The 17,344-nt window shown below is 44.2% G+C and overlaps 1 protein-coding gene across 5 annotated transcripts in view; it reads left to right on the top strand.

Moving 5' to 3' along the window:
• The first annotated feature begins 4,919 nt into the window (after positions 1–4,919).
• Positions 4,920–17,344, top strand: part of GMEB1 (glucocorticoid modulatory element binding protein 1) — a 41,420-nt gene continuing 28,995 nt past the window's right edge. For 2 of the 5 annotated variants that reach the window (XM_047083495.1, XM_047083491.1), the window contains exons 1-2: positions 5,577–6,894; positions 12,516–12,669. In XM_047083495.1, coding sequence (XP_046939451.1) covers positions 12,542–12,669 — 128 coding nt within the window. In that variant the 5' untranslated portion in view covers positions 5,577–6,894; positions 12,516–12,541. Of the gene's footprint in view, positions 5,000–5,576; positions 6,895–12,203; positions 12,336–12,515; positions 12,670–17,344 lie in introns of those variants that run through there. The other 3 variants (XM_047083493.1, XM_047083492.1, XM_047083494.1) reach the window with 3 other exon arrangements.

The raw sequence follows: 17,344 nt of genomic DNA, 5'->3' as shown, positions 1-17,344 counted from the left end.
ATAGAAAAAGATTGAAAGGAAATATGCTAGATGCTAAAGAAACACTTTTTTCTCTGCTTCTCCATCCTCTTATGCACGTTACAATTTTGTATAGTGAATGTGTACTTCATAGGAAAAACAACTAAGTGAAAAAATAAAAAAGGAAAGCCTTCACATGACTTTCTTTCCTCTTAAAAAAAAATTATTTATTTATTTTGAGAGAGAGAGAGACAGCATGAGTGTGGGTGGGGCAGAGAGAGAGAGGGAGAGACAGAATCCCAAGCAGGCTCCACACTGTCAGCACAGAGCCCAACACAGCACTTAAACTCACGAACCATGGCTGAAACCAAGAGTTGGACACTTAACCAACTAAGCCACCCAGGCACCCTTTCTTTCCTCTTAATCTTCTAATTGCCTTATGTCTTAGTTCCTCCTATCAAAAATTTTTAATTTTCTTAAATTTTACTTATTTTTAAAAGATTTTAAATTTAAATCTTTTTAAAAGTAATCGCTACATCCAATGTGGGGCTTGAACTCACAATTCCAAGATCAAGAGTCACACACTCTTACCAACTGAGCCAGCTAGGCACCCCCTCTATCGAAAAATTTTAAAGAATGGTCTCCACTGGCTGGTTCTTTCATTTCTCCCATTGACTACTTGATCCACTACAATCTGGCCTCCTCCTTAACTCTGGAGGTGACTCCACCCTGGAAGGATCAGCAATGAACTCTTAATTGCCAAATCCAGGGGCTTTTCCTTTTTCTTTGCCAGAGCTTTGTGCAGTATCAGACAGGATTGGTGCTGTCCCCTTTCTGTAAGCTCCCTGCCTGCCATCTGGGCTTCCTTTCTCCCCTTTGTCCATGGACCTAATTTTCTGACCACTTCTGGTTGGTCCCTGCAGATTCCTCTCAGCTTAATGTTCCCTAGGTTTGGACATCTAGCCCCCTACCTCTCTGCACACTCTTCTGGGGTGGCCTCATCCACTCTTGGCCTGTATGATCCCATTTACATGACAGCTCCTATATCCCAGCCCTCGCCTCTTGCCTCAGGTAAGTCAGTCCAAATTCCTTCTGAACACCTTCATTTGGATGTCCCTCAAACAACTCACACTGAACAAGTCCAAACCGACTCATCATTTCTACTTCCCCTCAACCCCAACCAACTCTTCCTGCTTTGTTCCTTCCCTGGAAGTCATCATTGTCTCATTCTTTCCCTCATTCTCCCCATGTCTAGTTGGTCACTAATACCTGTTGGTTCCAATTTGAAACTGTGTCTGGAACCCATCAGCTCCCTGCTGATATGTTTTCCTCTGCCCTTCAGGAGGCCCCCTCTTTCCTGCCTGGATCATAGTAGTCTCCCTGACATAGCTTCCATTTCCTGATCTTTCTCCTCCCCAGTCCATACCTTATAATTTTTCTGATTATTCATTCCTTCAGTCAGTCAACAAACATTTGCTATGCACAAACTCTGCTCCAAATACTATGAGGGGTAAATCATACAGATTGACCCAAAATAGGTAAATAATCTAGGGGATTTCTCTCTTTCTTCTTTAAAGATTTTATTTATTTTGTTATTTATTTATTTTTTGGAGAGAGAGAGCGCAAGCAGAGGGAGGAGTGGAGGGAGACGGTGAGAGAGAATCCCAAGCAGTCTCCATGCCCAGCTTGAGCCCTGCATGGGGCTTGATCCCACAACCGCAAGATCATGACCTGAGCTGAAATCAAGAGTTGGACACAACTTGGGGCGCCTGGGTGGCTCGGTCGGTTTAAGCATCCGACTTTGACTCAGGTCATGATCTCGCGGTCCGTGAGTTCGAGCCCCGCGTCAGGCTCTGTGCTGACAGCTCAGAGCCTGGAGCCTGTTTCAGATTCTGTGTCTCCCTCTCTCTGACCCTCCCCCATTCATGCTCTGTCTCTCTCTGTCTCAAAAATAAATAAACGTTAAAAAAAAAATTAAAAAAAAAAAGTTGGACACAACTGACTGAGCCACCAAAGTGCCTCAAAGTGCCTAAAATCACAAGCCACCAAAGTGCCTAAAACCACAAAAGATTTTATTTTTTTAAAGTAATCTCCATACCCAACATGGGGCTCAAACTTACAACCCCAAGATCAAGAGTCACGTGCTCTGCTGAATGAGCCAGCCAGGCACCCCTCTAGGGGATTTCAAATTATGGGACTGCTACAAGAGTAAGCAGAGGGATTGAGAGAAAGTAGGGCATGGGGAGGGGAGTTCTCTCAGAGGTGGTCTTTGCCCTGGAATAGTCCCCCCAGATCAACATGACAGTTGTCCTGATGGAACTGGGGGCAGCGATGATAGAGAAGAATGTGGCTGGGACACAACATCAGGTTGGGAGCCAGGAAAGGCCTGTGAGGAATGAAGGATGAGAATGAGCTCTGGAGAGCTGAAAGAGGCACTTTCCAGGTAGAGGGAAGAGCTAGTGATAAGGCCGAGAGAGTTCCCAGCACACAAAGGAGCCCAGGATGTCTGGTCTGGGGCACAGTAAGGGGTGGAAGGAGGAGGGCAGGAAGATCATGCCTGGGGGCCCTGGTTAGGGGACTGGGTTTTATTCTAAGTGGAATGGGAGGCTATTAAAGAGTTTTTGGCAAGGAAGTCACATTTGACTTTGTCTCTTCAAAAGATTACTCCCTCTAGGTGCATAGGGTGGAGTGCATCTGGGGTTGAGGTGGACAGTGTGGCTGAGACTGCAGTGGCCTGGTCAAGCCCTGTGGGCTGGGTTGGGTGTTAGCAGTGCAGTTGGAGAGAACATAAGCCTTCTTTGGGTCCCGAATACCTGCAGGCTGGCTTCGTACTCCTTATGACAACCATCTGGTTCTAGCCTCCCTCTTCAGCCCAGCTCCCATCATTTCTTGTCTTTGCACCTGCTGTACTTTTTGGAATGCTCTTCCTCACTTTCCCTTTGATGGACTAGTCATTCCTGAGGCCAGGCTCAAATACCCCCTCCTCTCTAAAGCTGTTCAGGAATTTTCCAGGGAGAGCTCTTTGAACTTTTTCAGTGCCTAGTTTGTATCTCTAGGATAACATCTAACACACTGTACTGTCTTGTATGTTTACAATTCTGTCTCTGAAGGTGAACAAGAGCTTCTGGAAGGTAAGGACAGTTCAGTGAGTGTTCAGTGGGTGTTCAATGCATGATCAAAAGATATAGATGGTCCCACTATGGAATAGTTCACATAGGTCCAGACTCCAGTCATGACCAGCCCCCATTATATTCAAAATCATCTGATAATGTTTAAGTCCTTGATCATAAGAACAGGTACCAATGTGGGCACTAAGTCTCCTTATTTTGATACTGGAAACAGCCCTGAGAGGTTGGCACAGTGGGAAAATCATCTCTATTTTACAGAAGAGTAAACCAAGGCTTAAGAGAGGTGAGACTTGGGGCACCTGGGTGGCTTAGTGGGTTGAGCATCTGACTCTTTTTTTTTTTTTTTTTTTTAATTTTTTTTTTTTAACGTTTATTTATTTTTGGGACAGAGAGAGACAGAGCATGAACGGGGGAGGGGCAGAGAGAGAAGGAGACACAGAATCGGAAACAGGCTCCAGGCTCTGAGCCATCAGCCCAGAGCCTGACGCGGGGCTCGAACTCCCGAACCGCGAGATCGTGACCTGGCTGAAGTCGGACGCTTAACCGACTGCGCCACCCAGGCGCCCCGAGCATCTGACTCTTGATTTGGCTCAGGTCATGATCTCACCATTGGTGAGACTGAGCCCTGAGTGGGGCTCTGCACTGACAGATTCTCTCTCTCCCTCTCTGCCCCTCCCCCACTCAGGCTCTCTGTCTTTCTCTCCCTCTCAAAATAAATAAATAAACATTTTTTTAAAAAAGAGGTGAGACTTGGTCAACATCCCTGAGCCCCCAAATTCAGTTCTATCGTTGACCCCTGGGCATTCTTACCTGTCCTTGAATCAAGAACTTGTAAGACTTCCTGTCACCTCTTCCTGGTGGTGGAGGGGACATGACAGGAGGAGGCAAGACGGGGAATCAATTCTCCTACCCCCTTAAAAAAAAAAGTGCCCATACCACCACCTCATTTGTTCCTAATAAGAGGAACCATCTCAGCGGTTACAACCATGGACTCTGGAGAAGGAAGGGCCTGAATTGAGACCCTGCCTATGCCATTTAAGGTTATGTGACCTTGAGGAATCAACTAATTCTCTTACCCCCCTGTTTTGTTTTACCTGTAAAACGGGAGTGAAAAGAAGCTACTTAGTAGGGTCGCTGGGAATATTATAGGAGACAAAAGCATCTTCCCCAACGCTTGGCCATATAGAAAGGTTTTAATACTTGCTAATTACTGTTACTGGCTCCTAGAAATTTCCTAAGCACTTTTCAAGTATCACCTCTTAACACTCACGACAACCTTATACCTTACGCGAAATGCAGGTTTGGAGCTGTTAATAATACCCCTAAAGAAGTTAAGACTTGAATCCATAACCTCACTACCAGGCAAGGCTTGGCAAATGCGTGGGTCAGAGAATGCAAGCAGCTTGCTCAACGACTCGTGACCAGTTACTGACTCTATACTCAACCAGATCTTTGATTCCGAATTGATAGTGGGGCATTACTTCTGAAGGTCTGTAATAAAACTGGATTTGGGGAGGTGAAATGGGCAGTCCTCCAGAGGAGTCGAGAGACCTGCCTTTGCCCCTGATTGCGGATGAGATGAACCTTTAATTTAGACCTCCTTTTCCTCACCTTGAAGTTGGGGAAGAAGAGTTATTAGGGTCCCAGAGCCCTTCCCAATACTGACTCTTCAGAGCAAAAGACCCCTTCTCAGGTAAAGGTTCATTCAAATTCCTCCGGCTGAGATTCATCGTCCGCGGGGCCCGCAATAAGGACGCGTCCCCTTTAAGGCGCCAGCTCGCCGGCGGCGGCGGCCGGAAGTGTTGAAGCTCGGCCTGGCGGCGGCGGTGGCAGTAGCGGCCGTGGCGGCCTCTGCGCATGCTCCGTCGCCCGCCCGCCCTGGCCGCTCGCCGCCCGCCCGCCCGACGGAGACGGTGAGGAGGGGGAGGGGTGGGCGCGCGGGCGCGGGCGCGGGGTGGGGTGGGGGCGGGGGGGCGGGCGCGGGGGCCGCGCGGCGGCCGGCGAGGGCGGGCGGGCGCGCAGGGGGCGGGGGGCTGCTGCCTCCGCGGGCGCCTCCCCACGCCCTGTGCGTGCCGCCGCCGCCGCCGGGGAGCGAGCGGACGTCGCGGCGCCGCGGGGGGGTGGGGGGACGCTGCCGCTGGGTCCGCCCGAGCAGCCGGGCCGCCCCCAGCGCGGCCGGCCGCGCCGCCCGGGCTCGGCCCCTGGCCGAGGGCGGCGGGCGCCGGCGAGCGGGGCGCTGGGGGGGCCCAGCGCCCCCGGACCGAGGGCCCCGGAAGTCCTAGACTGAGGGGCCCAGAGGGGCCGGAGCGACTCCGGACTGAGAGGCCCGGACGCCCAGGACCCCGATGAGGGGTCCGGGGATCCCGGGGTATCCCTAGAGGCGGGGCCCGGGGAGCAGCTGGCCCTTGGATACAGAGCTTGGGAGGGGCCTGGGTCGCGCTTGGCCGGGGGTGGGGTGGGGGAGGTGGGGGGAAGTAGGGGGTGGGTACGAAAGGTGAAGGAAGCCTGCACGCCCGCCCGGGAGGAGACCCTTGGAAGCTTGGCGGGGGAGAAAGAGCGGAGAGTGGGTTCTGCGGAGGGAAGGAGGCCCGAGTTTCACCCGAGGGGCGCATTAGAGGCCTCGGCCTTTCAGTCCAGGGGAAAAGAGGCAGGTGCTGTTCCGAAGGCGTGGTGACAGTATGGGTAGTGTGAGCAGGGGACGAGGAAGAAGAGCTCCAGGGGAAAGTGAACAGGCCCCTGCCTTCCCGGAGATGAGGGGGCGGTAGGAAGACGCCTCAGCCTCCTCAAGTAGGAAGGGGAAGGGTCCAAACCTGTGAGGGAATGAAAGACTGAGGATCTTCTGAAGTATATAGGTAGAGAACGGAACAGTCTGGTATGTCAGGGGGTGGGAAAACCCGTGTTTTGGAGGACCGGAGAGAAGATAATTGAGGGGAAGAAATGACATTTCTGCTTTCAGAAATGACAGGGGAATTGGCCAGCTGTCTCCTAATTGAGGGGCAGGAACGGTGAGAGCAGAATCTTACCTGAGAGTCCTGGAGAGAGATCCACCAGACCAGACTGAGGCGTGTCGAGCCTTGACCTAGTAGGGATGGGGGGCGGGGGCGGTTGTAGGGCTTGACCGTCCAAGGAACAGGAGGAGGTCTGAATTCTCTTAGGATGAGAGAAATCTCAAAGGTACTTCCTAACAGGCACAGAAAGGGCCTTGTTTGGTGTCTATTTAGGAGAACCAAGAACTGGGTTTCCTCAACCTAGGGATTGGGGAAAGGGAGGATCAGATCGTTCTAGACTCTCAGAGGGATTCTTCTCCCTTGCCTCTGGTAATGTTACCAAAGTGCTTTTGGAGGACCTTTTCATTAAATGTTTGGACTGTCTTCCCTAATTCCTAAGCCTTTTATCAATTATGGATATTTAATATATACTTAGTATATACTGACTTGATGACTTTTTTCATTAGTCATGAGTCAACCATTCATATTTACCTCAACAAACATATATTAAGTAGCTAATTTGTACTCAACTTCATTGGGTTAGCTTGGGCCCTAAATTGCTCTTGTCCTAGGCAGAAGTCCCCTAGAGTCTAGTGTGATGACGCTTCAAAGAACCCTTTATCCCATCGCTTCCCCAAACACCTATATAGTAGTCTTCAATATGTGACCTGTCCCAAACTTCATTTGCTTTGGCTTTGTCCCTCACAGTGGTCCTGTGTAGCCTTCTTGTCGGCTTTATTACATTTGATAGCACCCTGGATCACCTACTGAATGCATGAGAAGGAATAAAGAAGGAAAAAATCAAGGAGTTTTGGCCTCAAGTAATAATAAAGTTTTAATTTTATTGATTATATTGATGATTATATAATTTATTATAACTTGGGAATTTTGTAATAGACTACACAATCTACAAAAATTATAATACAGTATGGAATAAATACATTCTGGGGTTAGAAAGTTTCAGGGTATCTATTTCTTTTACCTTTTCCACTATCAACTCCGATGTCCCTGCAATCATGTGACACTTGTGATTTTGCCACGTTCTAAACGTTAGTTTTCAGGGGTGCCTGGCTGGCTTAGTCGATGGAGCGTGGAGCTCTTGGTCTCGGGGTCATGAGGTTGAGCCCTGTGTTGGGTATAGAGATTACTTAAAAAAAAAAAAAAAGAAAAAGAAACCTTTGTTTTCAGAACACAAAAAATGAATTTAATCTCGAGTAGGTCAGATGTCATTTGTTTAGTTTTCCAATAGTTATGTCAATGGTCATATGCTTACTCTTGATCAAGGTGTCTTTTTTGTCTTTGAAAAGAACTACAAAATAATTCTTTTCACGTGGATGTGACATCTTTCCTTTATGTGTGTTCCCCTAGAATTACAGTGTTGTGTGATTACACAGTGAATACTCTAAGGCCCCTTCCATGAAATACCCAAAGGAGCAGCTCAGTCATCTTGCCTCAGGAGTTTTTGTTGCTATAAACAAGAGCCACTTTTCAGATCATACTCACCTCAAAGAGATGACCTTTCAGTTAGCCAGTGTAGTCTGTAGAGTCTGGTTTCAGGTTACTTGTTAAGAATGTGGTATTTAGGGTAATGAGATATATTCAACCTAAACTTGCTTCTCTAAAGAATGTAAGAGTTGCCATGTTGGATCAGACCTGTGTCTCTTACTGACACTGAGAGACATATTGTGGATGATTGTAATTATCTTCTCGGATAAACTCAGAAGGTTAGAGAACATTCCTCTTGGGTTCTAAGGAGTAGGAGGGCTAAGGAGTAAAATATGAATTCCTATTGAGGAAAGTATTAATAAAGTAGTTAGTTAACCACTTATTCAGAGTATTGTAGAGAGGACTCAACCTTAGGGTAGAAGGTTAAAACTAGAAGCATCCTTCTAATTCTCCTCCTCTAACCCATTTATTTACTTAAGCTACTTAAAAAATTTTAAACCACTGTTTTAATTTTTTTTAACATTTATTTATTTTTGAGAGACAGAGAGAGGCAGAGCATGAGCAGGGGAGGGGGAGAGAGAGAGAGAGAGGGAGACACAGAATCCGAAACAGGCTCCAGTCTCTGAGCTGTTTGTTAGCACAGAGCCCGACGCGGGGCTTGAACCCACGAACTGCGAGACTATGACCTGAGCTGAAGTCGGACGGTCAACTGACTGAGCCACCCAGGCACCCCTAAAACACTGTTTTAGAATAATAATTTCACAAGTATGTTACATGCTAAAGTATTATATCTTTTAAATTCATTAAGTATGTAATAACAGAATAGTGCTTGACAATAAATGTCCAACAAATGTCAGCTGTGATTATTTTAATTCAAGCTTTATTTATTTATTTACTTACTTATTTAGAGGGAGAAGCAGAGGGAGACAGAGAATCTTAAGGAGGCTCTGCGCTGTTGCAGATCAAGCTCCAAGCTTGATCCCAAGACCCTGGGATCATGACCTGAGTCAAAATCAAGAGTCAGATGTTCAACTGACTGAGCTACCCAGGCACTCCCAAGCTACATTTTAATGGTTCAAAATTTGAAGATACCTATTGGTTCAATTATTGTAGGATTTGATAGCATTTGTTATGCCTCATTGTATCCCTTTTTGTCTTTTTCTAGACTCTAAGGTCCTAATTGTTTTGATTCTACTGTTGGCAGCCAGCTGAACCAGTCCATTGATTTTGTTTTTTTAAATTTTTTTTTTTTCAACGTTTATTTATTTTTGGGACAGAGAGAGACAGAGCATGAACGGGGGAGGGGCAGAGAGAGGGAGACACAGAATCAGAAACAGGCTCCAGGCTCTGAGCCATCAGCCCAGAGCCTGATGCGGGGCTCGAACTCACGGACCATGAGATCGTGACCTGGCTGAAGTTGGACGCTTAACCGACTGCGCCACCCAGGCGCCCCCATTGATTTTGTTTTGAAACAGTTTTTTTAATGTTTATTTATTTTTGAGACAGAGAGAGACAGAGTGTGAGCAGGGGAGAGGCAGAGAGAGAGGGAGATACAGAATCTGAAACAGGCTCCAGGCTCTGAGCTGTCAGCACAGAACCTGATGCGGGACTCGAACCCACGAACTGCAAGATCATGACCTGAACTGAAGTGGGGCGCCTAACCAACTGAGCCACCCAGGCGCCCCTCATTGATTCTGTTTTTTATCCCTAGTTTTAAACCTTTAGATTATAGGGGCACCTGGGTGGCTCAGTCGGTTGGGCGTCTCGAGGTCCGTGAGTTCGAGCCCCGCGTCGGGCTCTGTGCTGACAGCTCGGAGCCTGGAGCCTGCTTCGGATTCTGGGTCTCCCTCTCTCTCCACCCCTCCCCTGCTCATGCTGTCTCTCTCTGTCTCAAAAATAAATAAAAACATTAAAAAAAATTTTTAAGCCTTTAAATTATATAAGTTCAGATAGTGTACTGTAATATCTTACAATTAATTTTTTTCTCTAGTATGCATCTCTTTCCCTTGTTTAGTTCCTGAAGAGCAGCTACTCTCCCTTTTCATATCCAAAGTAGACAGACAGTTTTGTAAATAGTAGTCTGATATTTGAAAACTGGTTATTGTACTCCTGTGTCATGGGTACTGAGCTAAGGGTAGGGGAGCCGTTGAAAAAGAAAGGCAATCCTTGCTCTCCCAGGATATAGTCTGGTGGGGAGAGGCTGACAAAGTGGATGATGGTTATGACGGGTGCTGTAGGTACTAAGAACACAATCTCACATCTAGTCAAGGAAGTCACAGGCCTCCCTAAGGAAGTTATTTATTTATTTAAAGTAAACTCAATGTGGGGCTTGAACTCATGATTCTGACATCCGGAGTCTCTTGTTCTAGCAACTGAGCCAGCCGGGTGCCCCAGGAAGTAATGTTTTAAATAAGTTATAAAAGTTTAGCAGTGACTAGCCAAAAAGGAAGGAAAAGAGAATTCTAGGTAGAGGAAACAAGCGTGAAGGCTCAGGTGAGGAAATATGGCATGTTTGAGAAATTGAAAAAAAAAAGTGTGGGGGGGGGGCATCTGCTCAGTCAGTTGAGTGTTCAACTTCGGCTCAGGTCATGATCTTGCAGTTCATGGGTTCGAGCCCCGCGTCGGGCTCTGTGCTAGCAAACAGCTCAGAGCCTGGAGCCTGCTTTGGATTCTGTGTCTTCCTCTCCCCCACTTGCACTCAGTCTCTCTCTCTCAAAAACAAATAAACATTAAAAAAAAAAAATTCAATGACAGGAGACCACAATGTGAGAGGAAGAACTATGAGAAATGAGGTTAGCAGCGTAGATGGGACAGATTTGGAGGATTCTATAAGCACTGTTAAGATGCTTGCACTTTAATAGCAAAGGGAATCCTCTGAAGGATTCTGAAATGGGGAAATGGCTTGTGGCCTTTAGTAAGATCACTTTGTCTGCTCTGTAGATCATGGAGTGGAGAGCAAGATCAGAGATAAGGATACTGATGCGAAGCAGCTGGAAAAATTCAAGTGGTAGTGTGTGGCTCAGAATATGGTGGCAGCACAGATGGAGAATGGGGGATGGTTAAAAGAGAAATATAGATGATAGAATGGATAGGATTTGGTAGTTGATTAGATTTTATAAAGAGAAGAATGAAAAGTAACTCCTTAGTTTCTGGCTTGAGAAAATGGGTGGAGGATAGTGCCATTTACTGAGGAGGGAAACAAGAGCAGGTTTGTGAGAGAACGTGAGTTCAGTTTAAGGTGCTTACAAGATAAATTATAAGAGGCTTTTGGGTACAGGTGGTAGAGAATTCAGGAAAGAGGTTTGAATGTGAGAATCACAAAAGGCAGAAGCATAAGTCTGCTACGAGCAATTTTAACTAGATTATATATACAACCAAAAATTGATTGAACCAACATGTCAGTGCCATGATGATCAGGGCTGTGGAGACCAGCTTTTTAGAGAAGCAGCACCTGCCCTCATAGAGAGTATAGTGCAGTTATGGAGATAGAGGTCTGTTCAATTAACGACAATACAGAGCACAGTGTGATAACCACTAGAGGAAAGCTACATGTGAAGTGTTGGGGGACTGTAGAAAAGAAAATGGCTTGGCAGGGCCTCTGTGGAGGAGCGGGCTTTGAACTGGGCCTTGAAGGGAGACTGAGATGAGAGAAGAGAGTTTGGGCTTAAGGAATAACAAAGGTCTAAAAACCTGAAGGTACATATTGTCTGTTCAGAGCATGGGCAGAGGCTGGGTTGGCTGGCACTTCAGATTCTCAGGGAATTACTGTTGCAGATAAAACGGGAAAAATATTTTGGGGCCAAATGAGGGAGACTTTGCTTGCTGTGCTTAAGTATGCATATTATAGGCAAATATGAGCCACGATGTGGATTCAGTTGTCTGATTATCAGTCACATATTCAAATGTGTGTCCACCGTGTCCCTACACGTGAAAGTAAACACAGTACTCTTACCTGTACTCTTTTTAGTGACTCCCTTCTTTGCAACTGTGAGGACTAACTACTGCAGAATATTCTGGGGCCCTCTGAATTTTCATTAAAATTGGGATGATGCTGGGACACCTGGGTGGCTCGGTCAGTTAAGCGGCTGTCCCTTGATTTTTGGCTCAGGTCATGGTCTGCACAGGTCATGATCTCACAGTTTGTGAGATTGAGCTCCACATCGTGCTGACATTGAGGAGCCTGTTTAAGATTCTTTCTCTCTTCCTCTCTGCCCCTCCCCTACTTTCTCTATCTCAAAAATAAATAAACTTAAAAAAAAATTGGGATGATGCTTTGAGTTACGTTAGAGTCGAGGAGCACATGGTGTTGGACACTGGTTTCCCCAACAAGTCTGCAAGGGAGATGTCAGGCAAGATCATCTCTCCATTCAGTCTGAGGCAAAGAGGTAGTAAGAAACTTCTAGAGGTCATACAGTTGGATTCAGTATTTATTAAACAACCACACAATGCAAATCATTTTTCTTCCTGTACAGTTTCAGTTAGCAGATACTTATGAAGTGCTCACAAAGTACAGAGTGCTTGGTGAAGCATAATGGCTGGTTGCAAAGAAAAGAGGTGATTCTTACTTTCTAGGAGTTTACTGATGGGGTTGGAACTAGTGGTGTGCTATAAATCAGTTCTCCAGAAAAAAAAAAATACCCTGATTTGTACTGCTTGCCAATTTCTGTGGTGTATGTACTCCCAGCATCACTGATTTCAAGCTACCAACTTGCTGTCACTAAACTCAGATTTGGGAAGAGATGTGCACAATTGGTTCTCAGGAGCAGGCTCCAGCACAGCACTGGGTGAATCACATATACTAAGAAAACCTAAATCAGTAAGTACGAAAGCATGTCTGGAAAGATCAGAGCCTGTCAGCCCCTTCTCACAGTTCCCATCCTTTTCAGAGGACCGTGATCTTAGAATGGGTAGTCTTAATTATCCTGATGTTCCTTTCCTAGGGTTGCTATCTTTTCAAAACCAGACAGTCACTGATGCTTCTTGTTTCTGACAACAGCCCAGCTATCTGACTTCATGTGAAAGATGGCTAATGCAGAAGTAAGTGTTCCAGTGGGGGATGTGGTTGTGGTTCCCACTGAAGGAAATGAAGGGGAGAACCCTGAAGACACTAAAACCCAAGTGATCTTGCAGTTACAGCCTGTGCAGCAAGGGTAAGTAACCAAAGATTTGGGTAGTCTGAAAAATTTGGGAGGTTTAAAGAGTGGGGAAATTTTAACTTTATGGTTGCTTAGCGCAATGGAACATTTAGCATCAATCTTTCAGAACGTATTTATAATGTATCGTGTGCTCTATTTGTTATTTTAATACTTATTACAACAGTAAACTGTGTCTTTGTCTCTCTCCCTCTTCTCCACTGTAAGCTCTTTGAGGGTAAGTTACATAGCTCCCTCTTCTTATTTATCCACACAGTTTAGCATAGGAACTTGATACATGTTTACCGAAAGACAGTGTAGTTAGAGTCAGAGGAGATTAGGCAAGGCAACTGCAAAACTTTTCCTACCAGAAGGGATCTGGACCCTAAAGGATGGACAAATTAATCAAGCTTAGTTAATCAAATAATACTTATCGACCACCTACTATTATACGATATATTACAAAGTGTTGGAAGAAATATAGCACATGGTTCCCACCATCATGGAGCTTGCAGTCTAGTTGTACAAACCAAAAATACATATATGTAAATAAAGAGGTCACTTACATGGCAAAATCTAAGAAGTGCTGAGTGTCATGGTTAGAAAGTAGCTTGAATTCAGAGGATCACTATGAATTTGAAAGAAGAGATAAGATTTTTAAATGGTCTTGAAGGTTAAATAAGAATTAGATCTACAGAGAGAAGGGAGAGAGAGTTATTTTATCTTGAGGAATGTATAAAACATTCTTCATAGGATTAGAAATGTTCTTGGGGTGCCTAGCCAGCTCAGTCAGTGGTGTGTGCCACTCTTGATCTCAGGGTCTTGAGTTCAAGCCCAATGTTGGGTGTAGAGATTACTTACAAAAAGAAAAAGAAATGTTCTTGGGCAAACACATAATCCAATCCCAATCTACTAAGTAATGTACCTTGTCTTAAACACTTCTGGAGAAAGATAGTTAACCTCTCTCTTGGTAACATAAAAAACTTTTTAGTGTAAGAAATTTCATCAGGTGCCTGGGTGACTCAGTCAGTTAAGCGTCTGGCTTAGGCTCAGGTCATAGTCTTGAGGTTCATGAGTTCTAGTCCTGCATTGGGCTTTCTGCTGTCAGCAAACAGCCTGCTTTGGATCCTCTGTTTCCCTCTCTCTCTGCCCCTCCCCCACTAGCATGCACTCTCTCTTTCCCTCTCTCTCTCTCTTTCAAAAATAAACATTTAAATATATATATATATCTCCATAGTTTGCTGACATTTCTGAATATTGAAGGAAATATTCTAAGATCTGTAAGGGAAAGTTGATATAAATAATTACTGACAGGGGCACCTGGCTGGCTTAGTAAGTGGAGCATGTGACTCTTTATGTCAGGGTTGTGAGTCCAAGCCCCACTTTGGGAGTAGAGCTTACTTAAAAAAATAAAATCTTTAAATAATAATAATAAGTATTGACATATAATGGATAAAGTGATTCAAAATTTTAATCAATTAAGTGGCACCAAAAGATTATGCATACTTATTCAAAATCACTTGTCTGGGATTTCATTTGTTACATACACACACATACTTGTAGTTGTTATCCTTTGAGGAAGGGTAACATGAGGAAGATTCTTTTGTGCATGGCAGCTTTATTTTCTCCTGGAATCATTGTTTCTTCTATCTTTTCTAAAGTGCTCCAGTTGTCGCTTTCCTATCCCTTCTGGAGACAGAAAACGCTTCTCAACTACTTAGAGACTTAATTATTTTGAAGATTAGTTCCACTTATTTTGCGTGTGCATATGTCTTTTTTAATTTTCCAAATGGCATTGTCTTTTCGGGAAAATTCTTGTTGCCTGATTAGACATCTTTGTACTACATATGGACTCCCCAACCTACTGGTTTTTTTTGTTTTGTTTTGTTTTAATTTTTTAAAAATATTTTTTTTTGAGACAGACAGAGACAGAATGCGAGTGGGTTGGGGCAGAGAGAGAGGGAGGCACAGAATCTGAAGCAGGCTCCAGGCTCCGAGCTGTCAACACAGAGCCTGATGCGGGGCTCGAACTCAGAAGCTGCGAGATCATGAACTGAGCTGAAGTTGGTCGGATGCTCAACCAACTGAGCCACCCAGGCGCCCCCCCCCCCCCCCAACCTACTGTTTACACTGAATTTACCATATAAGCTAGTGATACATTTTCAGGTTCTGCATTTTGAGATGCCTGCCAATCAATGTTTAATTGATTTCTCTAGTTATATTTTTTAAAATTAATTTATTTTTAAGTAATCTCTGAGCCCAATGTGGGGCTTGAACTCACAAACCCAAGATTGAGAGTCCTAAGTTCTACTGATTGAGTCAGCCAGGGGCCCTGTATTTTTTAATTGTTTGGATATTTTGTTGCATTTTAGCAGAGAACAGAAATATTGATACTAGTGATAAGCAGTGCAGGTGTGAAATAGAGGTTTCCACTTATGGAATGAATAAGTCACATCATAAAAGGGACCGCATTAAGGAATATAGTCAGTGATAATTGTAATAGGGATGTATACGGACAGATGGTAGCTACATTTGTGGCAGGCAGCATAATGTATAAATTTGTCGAATCCATTTTGTTGTACACAGTGAAACTAATGTAATACTATATGTCAACTATACTCCCCACCCCCAAAAAAAGGTATAGGCCTCATCAATTTAATACTGTTGAGACAAAGATAGAAATCATGAGGTCTTTAGCCTCAGTCACACGTAACCTGATTGGCTACAGATTCAAGCATGAGGGAAAGAAACGATCAAAAGAACATGTATGAATTGCTGGGAATAAATTGGAAAAGATATTCAAAAGGCAAAAAATAGAGATTTTCTATAAATGTTTTTTACTGTTTATTTTTGAGAGAGAGAGGCAGAGCGCAAGCTGGGGAAGGGTAGAGAGAGAGGGAGACACAGAATCTCAGACGGGCTCTGAGCTCTGAGCTGTCAGCACAGAGCCCAATGCAGGGCTCGAACTTTCGAACTGCAAGATCATGACCTGAGCCAAAGTTGGTTACCCAATTGACTGAGCCACCCAGGCACCCCTCTATAAATATTTTTAGATTTCAATATATAGAACTCTTCTTGTATGTCTTTTTTAACTTTTACATATATGATATTTTATACTTTTTCAAGTATGCATTATATACATGTTTCCAGGAATACATTATCAAGCAAAAGTAGCGTGTCTGGTAATGTTCTCTTGATATAAATACATAGAATCTGACATACTGAATAAGATGACACTTTTTTTTTTATGACACTTTCATAATAACACTAGATTGGCTTTAAAATATGTCCACATTTAACTCTATTATTATTTAAAAAAAATTTTTTTTTTCAACGTTTATTTATTTTTGGGACAGAGAGAGACAGAGCATGAACGGGGGAGGGGCAGAGAGAGAGGGAGACACAGAATCAGAAGCAGGCTCCAGGCTCTGAGCCATCAGCCCAGAGCCTGACGCGGGGCTCGAACTCACGGACCGCGAGATCGTGACCTGGCTGAAGTCGGACGCTTAACCGACTGCGCCACCCAGGCGCCCCTATTATTATTTTTTTAATATAGATACTAAGGTATCTAGAAGGCTTTTAATCCTAGGAGATTTTCAGCATAGAAGATTTGTTCAGCATGTGCTTTCTCTAAAAAAAATAAAATGGCTATTAACTTTTTCAAATATAATTTCTTATACTCAAAAAGTTGTGGGAGCAGGGGGTACCTGGCTGGCACAGTTGGTAGAGCACATAGTTCTTGGTCTCAGGGTTGTGAGTTCAAGCCCCACGTTGGGCATAGAGCTTAGTTTAAAAAAAAAAGTTATCAAGGGGAGTGAAGGTACTATGATTCCTTCATTGTTCTTGGCTGTCCAATTCATTGTGGATTCATAACAGTTTTTAATTTAATTTAATTTAATTTTTTAATTTACATCCAAGTTAGCATATAGTGCAACAATGATTTCAGGAGTAGAGTCCTTAGTGCCCCTTACCCATTTAGCCCATCCCCCCTCCCACAACCCCTCCAGTAACCCTCAGTTTGTTCTCCATATTTAAGAGTCTTATGTTTTGTCCCACTCCCTGTTTTTATATTATTTTTGCTTCCCTTCCCTTATGTTCATCTGTTTTGTATGGATTCATAATAGTTTTTAACATCACCAGGGACTGGTGGTTTTAGTGTACTACGTAAATTTACTGAGCGTCCTGACTAGCTTTTTTTTTCTCCTGTAGAGGACATTCAATCCAAATGTATTGGAATAGTTCAGTTTGAAGAGTATTGGCCCTACTTTCCCTTTCATGCTCAGATCCCTCTCTCCCTCTCTAGCAGAAAGTTTAAAGCCTATATTATAAGCTCTTTCAAATCAGTAAGGTACCACTTAGTTTATGTAATAATCTTAATCTAATGTTCAATTAATCAGAATTTCTTCCCTTAACATTCTGGATAAAAAGAACTTAACTATAGGGGCGCCTGCATGGCTCAATTGGTTAAGCATCTGACTTTGGCATAGGTCATGATTTCACAGTTTGTGGATTCGAGTTCCGCATTGTGCTCTGTGCTTACAGCTTGGAGCCTGAAGCCTGCTTTGGATTCTGTGTCTCCCTCTCTCTCTCTCTGCCCCTCCCCCGCCTGTGCTCTGTCTCTGTCTCTCAAAAATAAATAAACATTTAAAAAATTAAAAAAAAAAAAGAACTTAACTATATGTGGGTTTTCAGA

This window comes from Lynx rufus, unplaced genomic scaffold, assembly GCF_022079265.1.
Source record: "Lynx rufus isolate CCGP_SWC_20201006 ecotype Redwood Valley unplaced genomic scaffold, mLynRuf1.p SCAF_2, whole genome shotgun sequence".
NCBI lineage: Eukaryota > Metazoa > Chordata > Mammalia > Carnivora > Felidae > Lynx > Lynx rufus.
The sequence above is the reverse complement of the archived record's forward strand: the minus strand, read 5'-3'. Positions and strand labels throughout refer to the sequence as shown.